At 42.9% G+C, this 21966-nt stretch overlaps 1 protein-coding gene across 10 annotated transcripts in view; it reads right to left on the bottom strand.

Moving 5' to 3' along the window:
• The window catches only part of GRHL2 (grainyhead like transcription factor 2), a 184709-nt gene that overhangs the window by 12326 nt on the left and 150417 nt on the right, over positions 1-21966 (bottom strand). For 8 of the 10 annotated variants that reach the window (XM_065519483.2, XM_073999234.1, XM_065519484.2 and 5 more), the window contains 2 exons: positions 13162-13256; positions 7885-7970 (listed from right to left, as the gene is read on the bottom strand). In XM_065519483.2, the coding sequence (XP_065375555.1) occupies positions 7885-7970; positions 13162-13256 (181 nt within the window). Of the gene's footprint in view, positions 1-7884; positions 7971-13161; positions 13257-17124; positions 17582-21966 lie in introns of those variants that run through there. The other 2 variants (XM_045399190.3, XM_073999235.1) reach the window with 1 other exon arrangement.

Here is a 21966-nt window from a genome sequence, read left to right as displayed (position 1 = left end):
CATTTTTATTAAAAGTACACTTTATAAAAAGTGCATTATCAATATTTGTAAAAACCCCAAAGACTTCCTTGACACCCAGGAAGATTCTAGATCTTGGAGATGTCTCATCAATGTGTTATTGGTTGCCTGATGATCTAGAATTTTTAGACTTTTATTTTGTGGAAAGTTCTTTGCCCAGAAACCTCATGTATGTGATAGGCAGAAGTGATGGACCAATATAGGATTCAGTCAGCCTTCTCTAGAGGCATACAACAGAACTGCCTGCTCTGGAAGTCAGTTACTTTTAATTGTTTTTATGTGGAGTGATACGCTGTTCATTCATTGGGGGCGCTTAAGATATACATCAAAAAAGCAGTGAACTCTTGCTTGTAAATGCTTCCTAGGTGTCTGTGTTTGACCTGTCAGGAGAACCAGGTAGGATTCATGAATCACCTCCATCCATGAATGACACAGTTGGACAAAAAGTGGGTGCTACTAAGGCCATGAGCAACCTTTTTCTTTGTAGACATCAGCTAGCTTCACCAGAGAGAACATCCCTATCCCTTTCTCTAGCCTCTTTGCCTTAGGGGAAACACAGTCTGTCTCTCCACCTCATAGTACTCACAGTCATTGTCTGTATGTGTGTATATATATATATGTGTGTGTGTGTGTGTGTGTTAGACACATAAAATACACTAACAGACACACACGCAGACACATGGACACACACACATGGTATATACTCATTTATAATTTCTGTGTGTTACTCTAAGTACCATGTATACACACTCATTTATCCTCACATCAATCCTATATCCCATTTTATTATCCTCATAATATTATCTCATTATTATTCTCATTTCAGAAGTGATGACACTGGAGTGTAGAAAGGTTGAGTAACTTGACCAGCTCAGCTCTCTGACTGCATGGGATCAACAACACACAGACTACTTCTTGCCTAATGGCCTAGTATTGCCTAATCTCTTTTCCTTTAGATGTGGTGAGCTGTGATTGGGAATGTTTATCCTTCTTGTGATAACTTTCCAGTTGTAAATGTCTCCCTAATTGGGCTTAAAATTGCTTGAGGACTTAAGTTGGCTCTATCAATTTGTGGAGCTATCAGCACTTTGGAAACCACCCCTTCTGGACCTCAGTTTCTACATCTGTAAGGTAGTGATGATGCTATTTACCTGCCATGTTCATGGGGATATTGTAAGAATCCAATGAAGCAGGGGATGTGAATATCATGCCACCCACAGCACTCAGTCTAGGGGTACACATACAGCAGATACCCAATTCAGTCAACTTATGCTGAAGGCTCTGGGAATACACCACAGAAAAGAAACACAGCCCCTGATCTCATGAACTTGACATTCAACTGGGGAAGAGAGAAACGATAAACATGGAACAAATATAACTATGTCAAGTGGTGATAAGTGTTATGAATGACAGAGAGTGATGAAGATGCTATTTACATAGGTGGGCTGGAAAGGCCCATCTGATAAAGCAACATGTGAGCAGCGGCCTGGAGGAAGTGAGCCTTGTCCCTATGGAGGAAGGGCATTTCTGGCAGAAGGAACAGCAAGTGCAAAGGCCCTGAGGTATGAGTGGCCCTGCTGGCCTTGGGGATTAGCCAGAAGGTAGTGGCCAGAGATGCTTTATTTGTAAGATTACTAGGTAAAAATCACTAGAAATGCAGAAAAAAAAGAATTGGAAACTCATCTCACTACCACCATCACCACCACCAAATTCTTTGTCTTTAAAAAGCAGTTTAAAACCTAATTATAACAATAAAGAAGCCAAATTGAATCATCAAAATTATGTGGATGGCTTGATTGATGTAATACTAAACATGCAAATGAAAAGAAAAATAGTCTATATTCTCCAAATGATACCAAGTATGGGAATATTTAGTAACATCTGGCTGATAGATAACTTTTTTTCTTGTTCTATCTGGGTGTATAGATCTGTATAGATAAGGATTTTCTGGCAGGTGAAATGAGGGTCTGGGGGTTTAGGACTACTGAATAAGAAGAATAATACAGAAAAGTGACTCAACTTGGCATAGATTAAACCATAATTACATTCCTCTTTGTTGTGGTCAAGAGTTCTTTCCAAAACAGTAAGAGGTCAAGGGTAGTACAAACAAAACAAAACATGGTAGGCGTTTTTCACATGTTGCAAGGAAGGAAACCAAATATTCAAAAATGGACATACTCAAGACTACACAGTCATGATTTGAATCGAGTCAGTCAAGTTCCCCAGTCTACCATCTCCTCTCATGCTGCTGCACTTGCACTTAATGGCAGTGTCCTGACCTCACTCTTACATGGAGACTTCTTTTTCTTTTTCTTTTTTTAGATGGAGTTTCGCTCTTGTTGCCCAGGTTGGAGTACAGTGGCGCGATCTCGGCTTACCGCAACCTCTGCCTCCCAGGTTCAAGTGATTCTCCTGCCTCAGCCTCCCTAGTCGCTGGCATTACAGGCATGCAAAACCACACCTGGATAATTTTGTATTTTTAGTAGAAACGGGGTTTCTCCATATTGTCCAGGCTGGTCTCAAACTCCTGACCTCAGGTGATCCGCCTGCCTCAGCCTCCCAAAGTGTTGGGATTACAGGTGTGAGCCACCACGCCCGGCCTGGAGACTTGTTTAATGAAGGCAAACTCAAAAATATTATCTCAAGGAAGAACATAATGTCTGCTGAGTGTAAGAACAGCCTGATTTCTTAAATAACAGAACTCCATCCTATCAAGTGGCTTAAATTACAGACTCCAGGAAACCCGTGTAGGCTGTAGGAACACTATCACCATCGCCAAACTGTTCAACAAATCTGCCTGATGTGACACCTTCTGACTCAACCCTAAGTTCCTTGGAAGGAAGGTGGCAACACTATTCTATCAAGATGACAAATCCACATTTCACCACCAATTGCCAAAAAAAAATTTTTTTGGCTCTTTATTCTCCAGTTCAGACTTTCTTCTACACTTAAATAATGCCTGGCTGAGGATAGGGAGTTGGGTGTTCAACAGGAGCAATAAGAGCAGGTTCTCCAATGGAAAGCAATTCAAATATCCCTAATGTGGAAATAGCTGCATCATCAACATCATTGCCATCATCTACTCAGTTAATATCTACTGAATATGTGTGTTAAACTCATTGAATGCTGTTGATGACTTCATTTTATAGATAAGGAAGTTGAGGCACAATCAACCTTTCAATAATTAGTTCAGGAAGAGAGCAAAACAATGTGAATATTGATATGAAGCAGGTGTTTCTATTTCCAAAACAATTGCAAGACTCACACAAGGCATACTTTTACATTTGGAGTTGTGAATTCTGCTGGCCCTGGAAGACTATGAGTTCCTTTCTCGACAGAAAGCACTTGGTCTTCCCAAGCCCTTGATGAAGGTGATAGCCTAGACCCAGGCCAATTCCTAAAATCCGCTGGGATGGGGTTATGAAATAATAGTCTGTAGGGCCATGTCTTGGTTTAAAACTACCTTTGCAGCATGTGCAACCAAAAGAGTGTCATAAGGTGACTTATTACCATCCTAAGTGAATACTGCATGTAGGACCTTAGGGCAGAATCAGACTCTAATACCAGTTCCCAGCCAAGGTACACACCAGCTAGTGGCTCTCACATTAATGTGCTTCAATTCAACCAGGAAGCTTGTTACCAGTGCTAATTCCTGGGCCTACCCCTATAGAATCTGATTCTGAAGATCATGGGTGGGGTTCTGGGATGGCATCTTTGTTTTTGTTTTTGTTTTTGTTTTTTTTTGAGACAGAGTCACTCTGTCACCCAGTCTGGAGTGTGGTGGCACAATCTCAGCTCACTGCAAACTCTGCCTCCCATGTTCAAGTGATTCTCTTGCCTCAGCCTCTTAAGTAGCTGGGACTACAGCACATGCCAACACACTCAGCTAATTTTTTTGGTAGAGACGGGGTTTCACCACGTTGGCCAAGCTGGTCTTGAGTTCCTCACAGTAATGAGTAGGGAACTATGTTTGTGTTTATGGGAAGCCATTTTCAACCAGTGACAGAGTTCAAAGTGATGGCCTCAGGTCAAGCATAAAATCTCTTGATCAATCACGTTTTCTTAAAAGTTAAGGTTTTTTCCTTTTCTACTCACTGAGCATTATTTCTGTCTATATAACTTTCCGCTGTTAAAAACTTTAAGCCCCCTCACAATGATATTATTTTGAAATTAAAAGTCAAAACAAAACATGGAGGCCAGGGTCACGTTGCCTTCTTGTCTTGAGACTTTGTTTAACGTGGGGCTTTGGACTGTGGGGCGTAAAGATCTTTCTTGGGAGCAGCTTTGTGCCTCTGGGCTCAGGAGAGAGGACCTCCCCACATGACTTCGGAGTTTCAGATGCAGATACCTGCACCATTTCCACAGCCCCGTGCCTCCTCTGAAATTTCAAATTTGTGGTATATTACATAATGGAATCATGAGTAAAAATAACATTCTGCCTTTTGGACTGTAGGAAAGGAGTACTTGAGAAATCCAAAATCTGAGGATTTCTACCCAAACAATGATTCAGTAACAAAGGCTAATTTAACTGTGGACTTGGTATATACCAGGGGCCAGGCAGAGTTTCAGATCTCTGTTGTCTCATTTAATCCTCACAACAATCCCACGAGGGAGGTAGTACTATCATTTCCATTTTAACAATGAAGAAGAGGTTAAGAAACTTGTCCAGCTAGCAAGAGGCACAGTCAGAAATTGAACACAGGTTTTCTGAGGCCAAGCCCATATGCTGACCCCTAAGCTATACTGTCTGTATAGTACACGTGTTTGTTTTATTTTACACACACACACACGCTACCAATATGCATTTGTATATATCAATATAGATATACAATGTCATATTGCATATATTTATATTATACACATGCATATTACCAATATACGAGTGTGCACTGGTAAGTGTCACTATGGTAAAGTGTCATGCACTAGTAAGGTCCTGGTCTAAAGAGAACCCACACCCTGAAAGGAAACCCTGTCTTACCCCACCCAGGTCCCAAATAAACTTAGGGTAAAACTACAGTGAGCGGGAGCCACTGTTCTTGAAAATTCTACCACCTCATTTCACAGCATGCTTACGGCCTCGCTTACACAGAGCCTGCTGTCCTTCATGGCTGCCCCCAAGTTGCTTTGTCATTCCAGACTGCATCACCCGAGGATCCTGGAGGAACTTCTCTTGCACAGCTTTCCCATTTGCATAACTTAGGAAGCAAGGAGATAGCTTGTGTTGGTGCTTCAGTGAAACCTTTTCTTTTTAGACATAAAGGGGAGATGAAATAAGAATTGCCCTAAGAAATCTGACCAGAGCCAGCCTAGGGAACCTGACTTTTCTGTGGCTTACAGGTTCAAAGGATACATCCCCACCCCTCACCCTGTACCTTCAGCTAACCAAAGTGAGGCAGGTGTAATGAGCTCCCACTAAAAGGGATCAACAGCCAGATGCTGCTGTGGCGGGCAGGGTAGGCAGAGGTTGCTGAACTACTGTTTAGATGGGAGTGAAGGTGACATTGAGTTCCACTGTGATCCAGTCCAACTCCATCTACAGAACACTTATACAACTGGTCAGATGCCATGGAAAGCAAAGAAAAGACACCAAGGAAAAAGGAAGAAATGGTCTACATCAGAGGTTCTCGCACCTAGCTCATCTCAGAATATCCTCAGGAGCTCGTTAAAAGTAAAGGTTCCTGATCCCCACTTCCTCCCTTCCCTGATCTACCTGCAATTCAGAAGTATCAGAATCTCTAGAGTTGAAGTCAGAGAATATGCATTTAAGCGACCGCTTCTGTGGTTTTCAAATACCACGGTCCCAGTTAAGTCAGTTTTGGTAATATGGTCTTAAAGGCTAGACTGGAGTATGAAATTATCCAAAGTTGTCCAGAGAGGTCTGAATATTTTGTGAGCTTCCAGCTTAGTCTATCCTCTAGCGATCTTAGACTCATTTTAAAAATCTTGGTTTATTTGAAGAGATACAGATCATATCTTTGTGGCATTGATTTCTGTTTTTGTTTTTCCTTAATGTGAAGTAGATCCAGTAACAACAAACTCCATCCTATGAAAAAATCCTGTGTAACAAAAAAGATGACCTAACCCTCCATCAGTGTGTTTCTTAGACGGAGGTCCTTAGTGTTCTGCTTGGAATTGCTTCGGGACTTGTTAACAACAGATCACGGAGGGCAGCGCGATGACATCGATAACATTCCTACACAGTTTTAAAAACTTTCTGGTGAACAATGAATACTAGATAGACAGATAAATAGATATCACAATTCACCATTTTAACCATTTTAAAGCGTATTATTCAGTGCTGTTTAGTAGATTCACAATATTGTACAATCATCACCTCTATCTAATTCCACAACATTTTCATCCCTCCCAAAGAAAACCCATTAAGCAGATGCTCCACCTCCTACCCCCATCCTCTGGCAACCACTAACCTGCCTTTTGTCTCTACGGATTTGCTTATTCTGAACATGTTCTATAAATTGAATCATACCACATGTGGCTTTTTGAATCTGGCTGAGCAATTCCATGCCTTGGAACATACCCAAAAGAATTGGAAACAAGTATTCAAACCAAACTTGTCCATGAATGCTCATAGTAGCAGTATTCACAATAGCCAAAAGGTAGAAAAATTCCAATGTTCATCAACTGATAAATGGAAATACAAAATGTGGTATATTTACACAACGGAATATTATTTAATCATAAAAAGTGTGAAGTCCTGATTTATACTATAACACAAAGAAAGCTCAAAAAAGAGTATCCCAAATGAAAGAAATGCTGTGATTCCACTTCTAGGAACTATCCCATATAGTTTAACATTTGGCTTCATAAGCCAAGATTCTCCAATGTAGCAGTTTTCCGAACCAACCAATAATGTTGAACTGTGTTCCTGGCTCTATCACAACAAAAAAACAAATCTTCTACAATATAGTTGTATGGGGCAATGGTGGGGTGTGGGGGTGGGGGTGGGAGTGGAGGCAGTTAGAGAGTGTATTCAAAGTAGAGTTCTATTGAGGTTATATTCAGGTGAATAACATATAAACAAAATGTAAAATAACTTCTTGTGAGCCCAAGTTGGGTAATACTAGATAAGACCGTGGTAGGAAGGAAAAGTCTTACTGCAAATCACTATATTTCTGCATCATTTTTTTTTCTTTTCTTTTCTTTTCTTTCTTTCTTTTTTTTTTTTTGAGACAGAATCTCGCTCTGTTGCCCAAACTGCAGTACAGTGGCGCGATCTCGGCTCACTGCAAGCTCCGCCTCCCGGGTTCACGCCATTCTCCTGCCTCAGCCTCCTGAGTAGCTGGACTACAGGCACCCGCCACCTCGCCCCGCTAATTTTTTTGTTTTTTTAATAGAGACGGGGTTTCACCGTGGTCTCGATCTCCTGACCTCATTATCCGCCCGCCTCCGCCTTCCAAAGTGCTGGGATTACAGGCGTGAGCCACCGCGCCCGGCTCATTTTTTTTTCTTAACCAAGAGATCATATTTTTATTTTGGACTACACCATCACGGCCAGCGAGACACTTGTTAATTATTTTTGTTTTGTATATATTTGGGAGTTAATCATATCTAATTTGGTTTCATACCAAGAGACAAGTGAGAACTCAGTTTCACCTTCCTCCACAGCATCTAACTGTGATTAGCCTTAAACTGACAGGGAATTGGCAGTTTTTCCGTTTCCTTCTCCTCAAGATGCTAATAAGCCTTGACAGTAGTGAGATCAATGCCTCCACAAATCTCAGGTTTTTCTTGTTCTGTATAAAGCTCATTCTGAAGCCATCTCAGTGGCTGCACATTAGTACATGGATTCCAGAGGAGAGGGAACACAGCAGGTTTCCTGGAGGCTGAAAGGAGCGTATGGCTTACCGCTTCCATCAGGCCCTTCACTGTGGGAGACTTCAACATCAACGCATCGAACACATCGTCAGTCTCCTTCCTCACGTACAAGAGCACTGGAAGAGAAGGGCAAGAGAGCCACGTGACCGAGGGGCTGCACAATTTCACAGCTACTCCAGGGAACTGTTACCTATCACACAGGTGTTGGAGTCTGGCACCTCCTGCGAAGCCTCAGACCCCTGGTCCAGATAACATTCAACAAGGGTGACTGAGACATCTCCATAAACAACCTGTGGCTGGGGACTGTTAAGGAGTGATTCAATGAGATAAACCGACAACCTGGCCATAAGATGCTTTGACACAAATGTTCCCATTGGAATTTCTCCAGAGGGGTACATGACGTGTCTTTCTGCAACCTCTTTCCTCTGTTATTTGTTCCTTTGACAAATATTACTGAATGCCCACCTGGGCCCATAGATTGTGTGTGCTAGGAGTTGGGGTTGTAGCAGTGTTAGTTAAATCATAGCTCCTGTCCTTAAGGAGATTGCAGTCCATTGAGAGAAGCAGGTGTTCCTCAAATACGCAGACAACTAGACACAGGGTTATGGAGGAAAATGACAGGAAACAGTCCTTATAGGGGCCTGGCCATGACCTGGAAGGGTTGGGGGAAGCTCCTTTAAGGTTCCCTTGAAGGAGAGATCCAGCCTGTGAATTGCGTGTGCATCAATGCAGGCAAGTGACTAGGTGGGGGCAGTGGGGAGAAAGGGAGAAGAGGGAGAGCAAACTCCAGGCAGATAACCAGCATGTGCACAGGCCTGGGAGGGAGACGGGACACTGTCCGAGCAAGGGGAGGAAGAGGAATAGGATGTGGAGTCCCACGGGGCTGGGTTTGACCCCAGAGCGCAACCCCTGCTGTGGGCCCTGGTCATTTAAACTCTCCAAGCCTTGGTCTTCTCTGTGAAACAGGGATAATAATATCTGCCTCGCAGGGCTACTGTGAGTGTTAAATGAAATAAAAGCCATGTGGCACGCTTAGCCCAGGGCCTGCAGTGGGGGAAGCAGTCGTCATGGTTCTACTGCCCTCAGTGAAGTGGAGTACAGCTTTTCTATTTATTTCTCTGAAAATAATATTCTGAATTTGAGAATGTAGAGAGTATGAGATAGTAGGGAGGTCTCGGCTATCTTTAAAGATGTGCATACTGAGGCAGAGAGAGGCTGAGACACTCCCCCAGGGTCCCACAGATGTGACAACTGCTGGCTAATGTTCCTTCTGCCAGCCTTGCCCTTTCTGCCTGTCCCCATCCTTACAGCAGTTGTGTTGCAGCTCAGCTCCCAGAATAAACTTGGAAGTGTCATTCAGAGGCCACCCTCATCCCCACTGAGTGGTCTCCCTCCTCCCAGGGATGTGGCCTCTGATTCTTACTTCAGAGGGAAGGAAGAGGGTTAAGGCTGAAGCCCCACGGCCATCCAGGAAAAATGCAGAGGTCAAAAAACCCTGCCAATTCTGGGTACCAGTGACACTCAGATACCAACAGAGCCATCAACCAGAAGAACAAAGTTGAAGCTAGAAAATGAAATTAGCTCTCATCCAAACTCCCACCTCCTCCCCCTCCTCCCAATCCTGGGGGGACTCCATTAAAGCTGGTTGCTTCACAAGGGCCAAGTCTACACGGGTGCATGCGGCTTCTGCCTGCATTTCCTTTCTGCAGCCAGTGGATGTTCAGTTAGTATATGAAGAAAAGAAAAAAAAAAGAAAAAGAAAATAATAAACAAGTATTGCCAAGTCTCTTGTCTTTACCAAATATAAAAGTAAAACACCAATTAAATAGATAGAATGTGTCTCCAAAGATTTCCAAATTTAGTTCTTTGGAAGGAATATTTTATAGCCTTCATTTCAGCTAAAATAATCGAATGACCTAGTGGCTATTATAAGAGGATGCAATGTTAGCAGCACAAGGAAAAATAATTAGAATACAGGACCTTAGTTACATCCAGATAAGGAAAATTAAAGTCAAGGGAAAAAGCCATTGGTTGCTGCTGCAGATAAACAGTCTATAATTCTCTCTGCAGCCCCCAACAGGAAAAAAGAAAAAAAGTAATTTCCAGCAGGCTGACCCCCAAAGTATATTCTTTTTCTTTGAGGCGGAGTCTTGCTGTCACCCGGGCTGGGGTGCAGTGGCATGATCTCGGCTCACAGCAACTTCTGCCTTCCAGGTTCAAGTGATTCTCATGCCTCAGCCTCCTGAGTAGCTGGGATTATAGGTGTGTGCCACCATACCTGACTCAGTTTTTGTATTTTTAGTAGAGAGGTGGTGTTACCACGTTGGCCAGGCTGGTCTCTAACTCCTGGCCTCAAGTGATCCACCCGTCTCAGCCTCCCAAAGTGCTGGGATTACAGGCATGAGCTACCAAGCCTGGTCCCCCAAACCATATTCTATTATGAGCACTGCTTCCACTGGATTTACAAATCTCTTCTTTTGAAATTGTGGTCTTTGAAATGATATGGCTGCTCTTCTTGCTTCAGGTGTGGCTGGAAAGTGTTAAAGGGAGCATTGTGCCGTGTTGATGGGCCTCCGAGAGGCACCAGGCAGGGCAGCTCCACCATTCCCCTGCTGGGCCTGTTGACAGCAACTCCCGAGGTGTACTGGGCTCACAGTACACCCCCACAGCTTTCCCAGGGAGCCAGCTTTCATTACTCTGTGTCTGTGGCAGAGCGATTGAAATAATCACTAGGCTGATAGTCGCAAGAACAACTATCATGCGTCCCAGACATTGTGCAGCCAAAGGCAGGCGGCCACACGGGCAGCCCCCAAGGGACTCCCACCTAGTCACCTTGACAAATGGCCACAAAGGCAAAAACCAATAATCACGGCGTTGGTAATAATTATGCCCATTCTCTCTCTTGGAGAACTTCTAATAAATAAACAACAGGCAAAGTCATTGAGCCTCATTCCCCTGCTTGTCAAAGACCAGCTCAGTGGATGCTCCAAGCAAGGGGCCCAGGAACCCCACTGACCTTTTCCAGAGAAAAGTCACTCCTGGGGAAAGTGCCCTTTATTGCTGGAAGGCTACAGCGCCCTCATGTGTCTATGATTCAGATGTTTCAAAGGCCACAGCCCAATACAATTTCTACTGGCAATTTTTGTGCTGGTTTCACAATCTCAAAATAATCTGAAAAACAGTCTTTGGATTACCCTCCAAGCACTCTGTATGAAGGCTAGCCATAATTAACTTCACCTGTGTGATTCTGTGATTCCTAATGTCCATGTTACTGCCCTGACTCTATAGAAAACGCATCCAAGAGTGAAGTTCAAATGTCCTGGAATATTTGATGGTGAGTCTGTGAAATCAGAAATTTTTTTAAAGGTTTGGCTGGGCATGGTGGCTAACACCTGTAATCCCAGCACTTTGGAAGGCCGAGGCGGGCAGATCACTTGAGCTCAGGAGTTCAAGACCAGCCTGGCCAACATGGTGAAACCTTATCTCTACCAAAAAATTAGCCAGGCATGGTGTCATGTGGCTGCGGTCCCAGTTACTCAGGAGGCTGAGGTGGGATGATCACCTGAGAGTGGCAGGCGGAGGCTGCAATGAGCTGAAATCACACCACTGCCCTCCAGCCTCGGTGACAATGAGACTCTGTCTCAAAAAAATAAATTTTTTTTAAAGAAATTTTTGTAAAGGTTTAAATGTTTCTAATGTAGCATTTATGCATTTATGCTGTTTCCATCCAATAGTGAAGCACTAATTACTTATCCACAGTTATGATAATATCACTTAACTAGTTACTAATAATAAAAACTAACAGTTACAACAGTGAACACAGAGTGCTGCCTATGTGGGAGGTACCTGCCTGAAGCGTCTCCCAGGTGTTAACTCCTCAGTCCTCACACAGCTCTATGAGGACAGCACTCCTGCCATCTCCTTTTTACAGATGAGGACGCCGAGGAGCAGAAGTGTGAGGAACCCCTCCAAGGTCACACAACTGTGGGTGGCTGTGGCAGGCTACAGAGGGGTTCTCTTGACCACAGTGCAAATCCCATTACAACAAACAGGAAAAAAATAAAATTTCTCAATAACAAAGTACTTAAGCCTATGCAGATGTTGGGCATATTGAACATGGAGAACTGACTCATTAAAAGTCTGCACAGCACTTTGGGAGGCTAAGGCGGGCGGATCACGAGGTGAAGAGATCGAGACCATCCTGGCCAACATGGTGAAACCCCGTCTCTACTAAAAATACAAAAATTAGCTGGGCGTGGTGGCGCGTGCCTGTAGTCCCAGCTACGCGGGAGACTGAGGCAGAAGAATCGCTTGAACCCAAGAGGTGGAGGTTGCAGTTAGCCAAGAGCATGCCACTGCACCCCAGCCTGGCAACAGAGCAAGACTTTGTCAAAAAAAAAAAAAAAATTCTGTACTGCTGGTAGACTCAGGCAGGAGGATAGCTTGAGTTCACAAGTTTGAGACCTGGGCAACATATTGAGACCTCATCTCTACAAAACATTAGACAAATTAGCCAGACATGGTGGTACATGCCTGTAGTCGCAGCTGCTCAGGAGGCTGAGGTGGGAGGATAGCTGAAAGCCAGCAGGTCGACGCTGCAGTGAGCTGTGATTGTGCTACTGCACTACCTCCTGGGTGACAGAGCAAGACCCTGTCTCCCCCCACAAAAAAAGAAAAAAATCCAATACTGGTAGGTCTTGGGTCTCTATAAGCCTCCTCAGTGTTGGCTGCATCAGGATATTGGGGGAAATGTGCACCCACACACTTTCCTCTTACTCCAAGGAAGGGCATGGAATCGTATACGGTATTGACATGTTGGGCAAGACATGAACACAGTCAAGCTTTGTTTCTTACCCTCTTGGTGAAGCAGAATAAGACCCTTGACTGGGAGAAAATGAGTAAGTGGTGATGCCACAGAAACCTGAGGCTCATTTATTTGGGTGAGATGAATTGTTTGCATGTATCAAATGAGGCTCAATCGCTAGTTCTTATGAGGTGTGACTGTCACATCCACACAGCAAGAGTTTCATTCTTAACCTTGTACCCGGCTGCTTGATGAGTCTGTTTATTCATTACGTTCTCCCAAGGCAAAGGAAAGAACTAGCACCCAGGAATAACAAATGTTTCCTTAAGGTGTTGAAAGGACAGAGTTTAAAGCAAAGGAGAAGACTGTGGACTTCCTGTGTGAAGAGAAAGTCACCAGGCTGGCACAGAGCCATGGGGGCCTGGGCAAGAGGGCTGCAAACTCTTCTTGGGAGAGACACCCCGCATCCCTTCTGGGAGGGCATGCCCCAGCAGGAGAGATACCTCGCTTTGTCCCTTCTTCTTTCATCTGCTTTGAAGGCACTGGACCAAACTCCTCTTCCATGGGCCTGAACATCCGTTTAACCAGGACACTGCCGCTAGAAAAGATAAGCAGAAATCCTTAAGTAAAACAAGCAAGGTGTCAAAACACACATTCATGTACGTGTCAGTTTCTATCTTTTCCTTTGCTTATACCATCCCTATGCTCTATAACCGGATCCACTCGCCAACCTCCTCTTCCCCTTGCAGGTCCCAAGCAATCCCTGTCTGAAGCAGCACACACACCACTATCTTTAGGGCATGGACCTAGCGTGCTTCCCACCGCGGAATATGGATCCACAAAGGTGAGACCTCAAAAGTGGGTTTTCCCCACTCCGTCCTACACCTATCCCTTCTTTCTGCTCAAGATCGGGGCTGGGGGGAAGTAAATCCCTGGCGTCCGTATGGTGTTCAAGTCACATCAGCCCCTCACAACCGGCTGAGGCCTGGGTGGCCTCCTCCCTTTTGCCAGCCCTCTTGGGAGGAACAGCAGAGACCTCTGGAAATGCTGTCAGCCTGACGTGAGTTCTGTGATGTGGCTTTCCTGCCTTCCTGCATTCTACCTCTCCATCTGGCTGCAGCAGATGAGACTGCAGTGGTGGAAGTTCCTTAGACACCCAGACCTCACTGCCCAGGCCTTTGTTCTTTCTCAGGAGAGGTCTGCAGTCCCCTTTCCCAGAAGCCTGTGGTGCTGAGGCCTTGCGTGTCCCCAGCTCGGCCGGTTCTGATGTTTCTGCATTTCCTCCCACAGTCCCTGTCCATTCCGGGTATCCTAAGCAAGGGGAGGAATTTTTTTTTTTTTTTTTCTGAGAGAGAAACAGAAACTGAGAGGATAGAAGTCATTGATAATGAGAAAATGTCCCCGAATGGAATCTGTTTTTCAAACCTTCAAGGGAACAGATGCAGGTTTTTAGAAATTTTTAGTGTCTCTGAAGATTCCTGGGACCCAGTGCTGATCACAATCCCAAAAGACACAATCCCAGGTGCCATGATCCTGAATGTTGAAATCCCAAAAATACGACGTGAGGGATTTTAGACTTCAGGGCTTTTGATCTTTTGAGATTTCAACATTCAGGATTAAGGCCCAAGCTTCCAGGGGCCAGGCACGTGAAACAATGCGAGATGGGTAGCTCCGCACAGCTGTTAAGACAGGAACTCTGAGACCACATGACCTCGGTTTAAATCCCCGCCTTATAATTTGCTATAGGAGCCTGGACCAGTTCCTCAACTTTCTTGGGCCTCAGTCTCCTTATCTTTAAAAGGAGGCTGTTAAGAAAATTGAATAAATCCCCATGTGTAAAGCACTCAAGGCTCCCTGATACATAGTAAGCACTCTTCAAGTGTTAGATGAAGATGATGATGATGATGATGATGACAACAACAAGTTGGAGAGATTCAAGGAAGAGAGACCTTGAGAAGAGTAAACAAGGCAGACAGTTTGAAAGATGTTCGAGTTTCCATTTACCATCAGATAGCAGACATCCCAAACAGCCACTTTGGTCACCTGAAGGACTAATGTTGGTAAAGCTCCCTGCATGGGAGATTGACAGTATTATTAGTCCCAAGCTTTCAAGATCATGCAAAACCTTCAACTCTCCATCAGCATTATTGTCATTATGAAGTTATGTATCAATTCTCAAATGAAGTTAATGGTAGCATCTAGTGGTAAAAAGAGCACATGGTATATGGCCGGGCTTGGTGGCTCACGCCTATAATCCCAGCACTGTGGGAGGCTGAGGCGGGAGGATCACTTGAGGTTGAGAGGTCAAGACCAGCCTGGTCAACATGGTGAAACCCTGTCTGTACTAAAAATACAAAAATTAGCTGGAGGTGGTAGCGCACGCCTGTAATCCCAGCTACTCTGGGGGCTGAAGCAGGAGAATTGCTAGAACTCAGGAGGCAGAGGTTTCAGTGAGCTGAGATCTCACCAGCCTGGGTGATACAGCAAGACTCCATCTCAAAAAAAAAAAGAAGCACATGGTATAAAACTGTGAACAGTCCCCAAAGTATTTCTGTTAAGTCTAACAGTTTAAGTTATTAAACCAATGCTGCTTTAATTTACCTTCTCATACTAGCTGGTCTAAAAGGTATATCTGTCCTTCAAAGTCCTTAATAAGACTTCAGATGTTACAAAGCACATTTCTCCTCTGTCACTGAAGTCTTACGAGCACCCTTAAGCCAGCCGAGGCAAGGACTAATTTTATCCCATTTCAGTGATGACAAGAGGTGCAGTGTGTTCAGTGTCAAATGCAGGGCAATGCAACTGATATGTGAAACAGGCTGTTCAGAGAAGCACCTTTGAGGAAGCGACCTCATGATAAAGCTATTCAATAACCCTGAGATAATGAGGAAGGGTATGAGAAATGCTCTTCAGTGTCAGCATCCTCTTCATTTATTTCCTAGTAAGTCAGACTATAGAAACAACTAGAGAAAAAATATAAAACCCAGATCCCAGCTGAAGGTGGTAACTTATTAAAGATTTTAGGGCAGTGTTCCCTCCACCTTCCTCTCACTATGTTGTCATAAAAGCAGGTCTGTTACTCTGTCCATCTTGGAACTGAAGTGACCATGGCCTCAGGGCTAGAAGATTTAAAAACCCATTCACAGCAGTCAGTGACCAGTAGGTTAATAATGGGTAAATAGCCTGAAATATCACCAGACACTCCATCATGCTGTGTGAGGGTTCCTAACCTAGTGACTTTCTTTTTCACCAAGCAAGATTTATTTATATTTTTCCAGTTCTGCTGACTTTTGGTAGCACCCTGTTCTGAACCATGACCAACTCTGCCATTAAAATAACATCTTGGATAAACCACATTTCTTCTGGGAGTTCAAAAATGCTTTTTCACACTTTCAAATCTGTAAACTCAGTAGGAGTGAATAAGTTTGTGTGGCTCAAATTCAACTGTTTCATTTATTTTCAAAGCAAGGCAAGAAAAGAAGGGCAGCCATGACTGCCCCATTTGACAGAAGAAGAAAGCAAATTTCAGGTCTCCTGATGCCCAGTCCAATTGCAGCCCGCCCTCTGTAGCTGTGGGTTCCACATCCATTCTTATAGCTTCAACCAACCACAATAAAAAAATTCAGAAAAAAATTGCATCTGTACTGGACATGTACAGACTTTTTTTCCTTATCATTAGTCCCAAAACAATATAGTATATCAATTACTTACACCGAATTTGTGAAGGATTAGGTATTATAAATAATCTAGAGATGATTTAAGGGAGGACGTGTGTCAGTTATATGCAAATACCATGCCATTTTATACCAGAGACTCTTCTTCAGTCTGTGAATTTTGGTATCCGTGGGAGGTCCTGAGGCCAATCTTCCACAAATACTGAGGGATACATGTACCACAGAAGGACCGGAGAGCAAGAAAAAGGTGCTTTCTCTGACATCAATTTCCACCTCCCTGGCACAATATGGGGTTATTATGTAGAATGATTCTAGGCTCAACAGCACATTCGGCCATTACCTTGTAGGATCAACTCAGGAAAAGCAAGTCCCTGAGGTGTAAAGGTAGTGTTAAGTTTCATCAGAAAAACAGTGGGAAGGTGTCAGGTCTGAACCAAGGATCTCTGGCCAAACCTGTAAAAGGCAAGGTTGCAGCCTACCTGCCAGGGTCAACTTCACTAGGCATTGTTTGCCTACTGAGGAGGTGCCCAAGAAGAGGAAAGAATGGGGTTGCAGGCACCATGGAGACGTAGTTTGCCTATTTCTCAACTCTGCTTGTGGCCTATGTATGCTGTTACCATGAATGCCCTACCTAAATGGAAGTCCCTTGCCCATGTTATCCTCAGAAAAGAAGTCATCTTATATTCAAAGCTGCACAAAGTCTTTCACATTATGAAGTAGGGTCTAAATCCATTTATTTTCAACGAATTACTCTTTGGGGAAGAACTTAGCCCAAAATGATTTCAATCAATGCTGCTTTAGGAGGTTTAATAGAAATCATTTGAGAGAATCAGTAAAAAACCAAAAACAAACAAAAAACACACAACATACATTTAGTAACTATTAGTGAATTATGAGCTCAAAATTGCAAGTCATAAAAAACTAGGTCAGTAGGCCCCAGAGGAATCATTTTCAAAGGTAATATAGATATTTCTGTTTCCTGCTAAAATGTTATAGCTTGTGGCAGACCAATGTTCCAGCCAAGAAGACTTGAAAAACTGTTGAAAAAAATTTTTTAAATCTTATTGAAGGTATTGGAGAGCTGCTGATGAGGCAGCTGGAACCTGAGGAGCTGAAATCTACTGCAGAGAGGTGAGCTGATCATCAGTGACAACTTCTTCTCTCAAAGCACTTGCCAGTTCTTGGTGGGGTGTAGAAGATGAGGCTCAGACCTAAGGGCAAGGATGCTTTCATAGCTTTCAGCAATCTCCTAGTGTTTGAGAAACAAAAATTGGGGTTTAGGATTACAAAGGTACCCAGAATTTATTGTCAAACTTCCAGAGAGAAGGGAGGTACAGAGAAGTGAGCCAGACACTCTGTAGTATTCCAGTGAAAGCATTTGCCGAGTTCTTAAGCTGCATAGGACAAGAGAATAAGTTATGCAAAAAGCCCTTGAAAAATCATTGAAGAGGTTTTGGCAGTCTCATCATCCTAAGGAGTCAAAAATCAGGTTATCAGGCCTCACCAAAGAAAAAGACCCATAGTAAGTCCCTCATAACTACAACCTAGGGTGAGCCAGAAGTAGTTTGAGGCTAATACAAACTACAGGTTTGGGTCAGCTCTGCCCCTGACTCAGTTATAGTGATCTGCACCCACTGAGGCAGCATAACTTGCATAAGAAAGAAATATGATCATATACAATCTCCATAATTTGTATATACATTCTCTACCATTAAATCAATGTTTATCAAGCGGACTAATAAACAGGACCAAAAGAAAAACAGACAGTAGAAACAGACCCACATATAACATTTATATCAGTTATTTGAGGTAAAAAGTAACTTCAGTGATGAGAAAGGACCTAATGTTGAAGGTGAATTGTGAAGAATTTCAGTAAGCGTATTTCACAAAATGTGATAGATATTTCTAAACTATACAACATGTTTTTATTTAAATGTATGTGTAATTAAATTAGCAAAAGGTAGTATCAGTAAATCATTGACTCTTTTGGCTATATCTATAAAGGTTTACCTATTTAGACTGGCCTCAAAACTTTATGTCTTCATCTTCTCCTTGGGAAATTGGGGACATTGCCCACTATTTTTAATCACTTTATATTCAGGTATATTTGGTAATGCATAATCCACCACCTCCTACGTTTCATGGTTTGCTTGGCATCCCTGGCAACTTTATCAAAGAAAAGCACTTGATTCTCTGGAAAATCATTCCTCTAAGAGAAATAGTACAGGACTCTAGAAGAATTTTATTTTGTAATCCCATAAAAACTGATAATAAACACAGAGTGATGAGTTTTTAGATTTAACATTATGTTGATTAAATGCACTCACTGTTGATTGGTTAATAATCTCTGACTCCCCAAAAAGGCAATAAATTCTCGCCAAAATGTTTGATTCCATGGAAGATGAGCAGGATCTTGGTCTCCTATTCTCAACAACACTATGATCGAGCTCATGGTTTAGTCTGGCAGTGTCTACAGGACCTCCCTCCTGCAGGAGAGGCAGGGCCCTCTGCTGCAGACACTCAGAGCCTCATGAGTGAAGTCACTTCAGAAGCCAACTCTCAGAATGGTGTGAGACCAACCTTGGGGGTGACCTGTCCAACGTTTACCTTCTTCTGGCTCTTGTTTTCCTAAAGTCTCAACCATTGACGAGATTATACATGGTGGTTCCAAGGGAGATAATGGTATGTGGTGTGCCTTTAAGAAGCATGGGAGAAAATAAATTCTTGGAGAGAGTTGCGGTCTGAGCATCCCAAGCAGCCTGGAAATGGTAAGATCTTGAAGAGAAACCACTGACCTCTGAACACACGATCACCCAATCTTACAAGGATCCTAGTGCCCCAAATGCAGTGTAGAAGCCACAGAGCTGCTTGACTTGAAGGGGTCTTGCTGCAGGCTGGAAAAAGAGGACCTCAGCGGGACCCACTGAGGACAGAGGATCAGAGCAAGAGGGGTTTCCAAGAAACCAGAGGCCAGATGTAGATGAAGACCAGATCTCCAAAAATAATGGAAATAGAATTTATCATCATGCATGCTATTTGCATATCAACTTGCATATTATTTCAGGGGGTTTAAAGCCTGCCCCTCTTTCTCCGTAAGAGACATCCATAAATTCCACATTAAAGGACTATTCTCTATGGAAAAAGTATTTGTTTAGCTTCTTCTTTCTTTTCATCTCTATCTCCCTCTCTTCCATTTCTCAATTAAGTATCATTTTTTTCATGGTCGGAATAGGAATCTTAACAATAACAATAGCTATGACTTAAAAAAAAATCAAATTCCATGTGTCAGGACATTCTTTACATTAATGCTTATAATAACGCTAGCAGGTGGGTATTATTATCCTGCTGTTAGATGAGAAAAATGAGACTCTAAAAGATTGCTATTTTAAGTTAAGAACTTCTAAGATCAAAACCAGATTCAAATTATGGCTGACTAACATGATATTTTTTAAAACCCCAAGTGATCTGATTGTGCAGCAAGAGACCTGGCATTGAGAACTGCTGTCCAAAAGACTCTATTTCTAACTGCCATATTCCCTGCCTACCAGACTAGAAATGCAGAGAAGTCAACACATCTGCGTGATTGTGGGGTTACCAGGAGAGGGGCTCTTGTGTGTTATATCCTCAGTCTGGTCATTGTGTGAGTGATGATTTTAAGCACTCATTTGCATACTTGAACACGAATGTGAGCATTAATTAATGTATTAATCAACATGGCAGGGAGAGGAAAGAATGTGGCCAATGAGCAGTCCTGATGGAAGTTGTACAAATACCCGTGAAGCTGGCACTCCTTAAGGTTAGGTGAACACTTATGGTGGCCTCAGATCTGCTCCCCTCTGCTAGACACACTCATCTGGGCTTGTCACAGTCTAGGTCCTACACTCCAAGGAATGAACCAAGGGTGTGCCTTTGTGAAGGCCGGAAAGCTATCTCAGCGAGGGCCTGTCTCTTGATGCCTACTTTGTAGCCGCAGTTTGAGAATTAAGAGGATTAGACAGTAGAGCATCATGGCTAAAAGCCAGTGATGGGAAATACAGCGAGACCCAGGTTTAAATCCTGCCTCTATCACTTACCAGCTGTGTGTCTTTGAACAAGTCTCCTAATCTCTTGAAGCCTCAGTGTCCTCATTATAAAATGGGAGTCATGGGAAGTCTGGGAGAATTCAATGAGATCTTGCATAAAGCACTTAGCACAGTGCCTAGCCAAGGTATCCAGTCATGTTAATTATTACTTTTACACATCACTATAGCCACACACCTACCATGTCTTAACACTCAGGCTCCAACACTATTCATGTCACTCATTCAAACTCTAGTGTGATATGTAAGAGCAAAAGATGCAGGCCTTGGGCCTCATGTTTGTACAATAACACAGGGTGAGCCAAGACAGAGAAGCCAAACCAATGGAGTTACAAGTAGGTCGATGGCCATCTAACTGCAGTCAGCTTGCAAGGAAGGACAGTTTGAGGTGAGAGAGATTTACAACTGAGGTCTGCACATCAAGGAGCTTTCAGGATCTCAGACCCTTCTCACTCATAATACTAAGTTTTCCCATGAAAACAATAGCATGTTACTGTTGGATGGAATCTTCGAGATCTTATGCAAGATCCTCAATGTCAAATTAAGGAAACCAAAGCCCAGAGATCAAGGAGCTGGCCCAAGGCTTTACATTAGTAAGCGGTAGCCCAGGAGTGGAACTCGGGCTTCCTGAGCTCAGAGTCAATGTTGTTTCTGTGACTCCACATTGTGCCTCATTAAACATGGGAATTACTGATTAGAATTGACAGTGCTAGTCATTTCTGTTCATTCTAACCACTGGGAATATATTATGTATGTGCCAAGATAGAAAGAACAGTCTAATTAGGTATTTAGAAGATTTAGAACTCAGAATTTAGAGGTTAAGTGCTGGATGAGGTTCTGCTCCTCATCAGCTAGGGAATCATTTGACTCCTTTGAGATTTTCTGTCTTTTAGGATAGAAGGTGGCAAACTTCTTCTGCAAAGGGGCAGGCAATATTTAGACTTTGCAGGCCATATGGTCTCTGTTGTAACTATTCAACTCTGCTGCTGTAGCAGCAAAGATGCCACAGACAATACATAAATGAATTGACACAGCTGTTTCCAGTAGCACTTTACTTAAGAACACTTGGATTTTATTTAATTTTCATGTCACACAATATTATTCTTCTTTTGAATTCTTTTCAACCATTGAAAAAAATGTAAAAACCATTTGTAGTTTGCAGACGATACTAAAACAGGCAGTGGGCCTGATTTGGTCCTCTGGCTATAGTTTGCCAACCTCTGCTCTAGGAATAAACTCAGCAATATCTGCTCCATTTTGCCAACTGTGAAATGTTTTGTAAGTAAATATATTAATTATATAAGAATAGGGAAGCCCTGGTTTGACTGTAGCTTGAAGAAAAAAGATGTAAAGATTTTAGTGACACATATGTAATGCAACCAAGAACATAAAGTAGCTATTGAAAATGCATGTAGTTCTAGATTGCTTTGAGTATAAAATAGCATCCAGGTCCTAAGAAGAAATCTTCCAATATAATCTGCAACTCATGTGGTTCAGAACATATATTTATTCTGATCCAGCCAATTTTAAGGAGACTACTAACAAATTTAGTAGT

Source organism: Macaca fascicularis, chromosome 8, assembly GCF_037993035.2.
Source record: "Macaca fascicularis isolate 582-1 chromosome 8, T2T-MFA8v1.1".
Taxonomy (NCBI): domain Eukaryota; kingdom Metazoa; phylum Chordata; class Mammalia; order Primates; family Cercopithecidae; genus Macaca; species Macaca fascicularis.
This window is presented reverse-complemented; position numbering and strand designations above follow the sequence as displayed.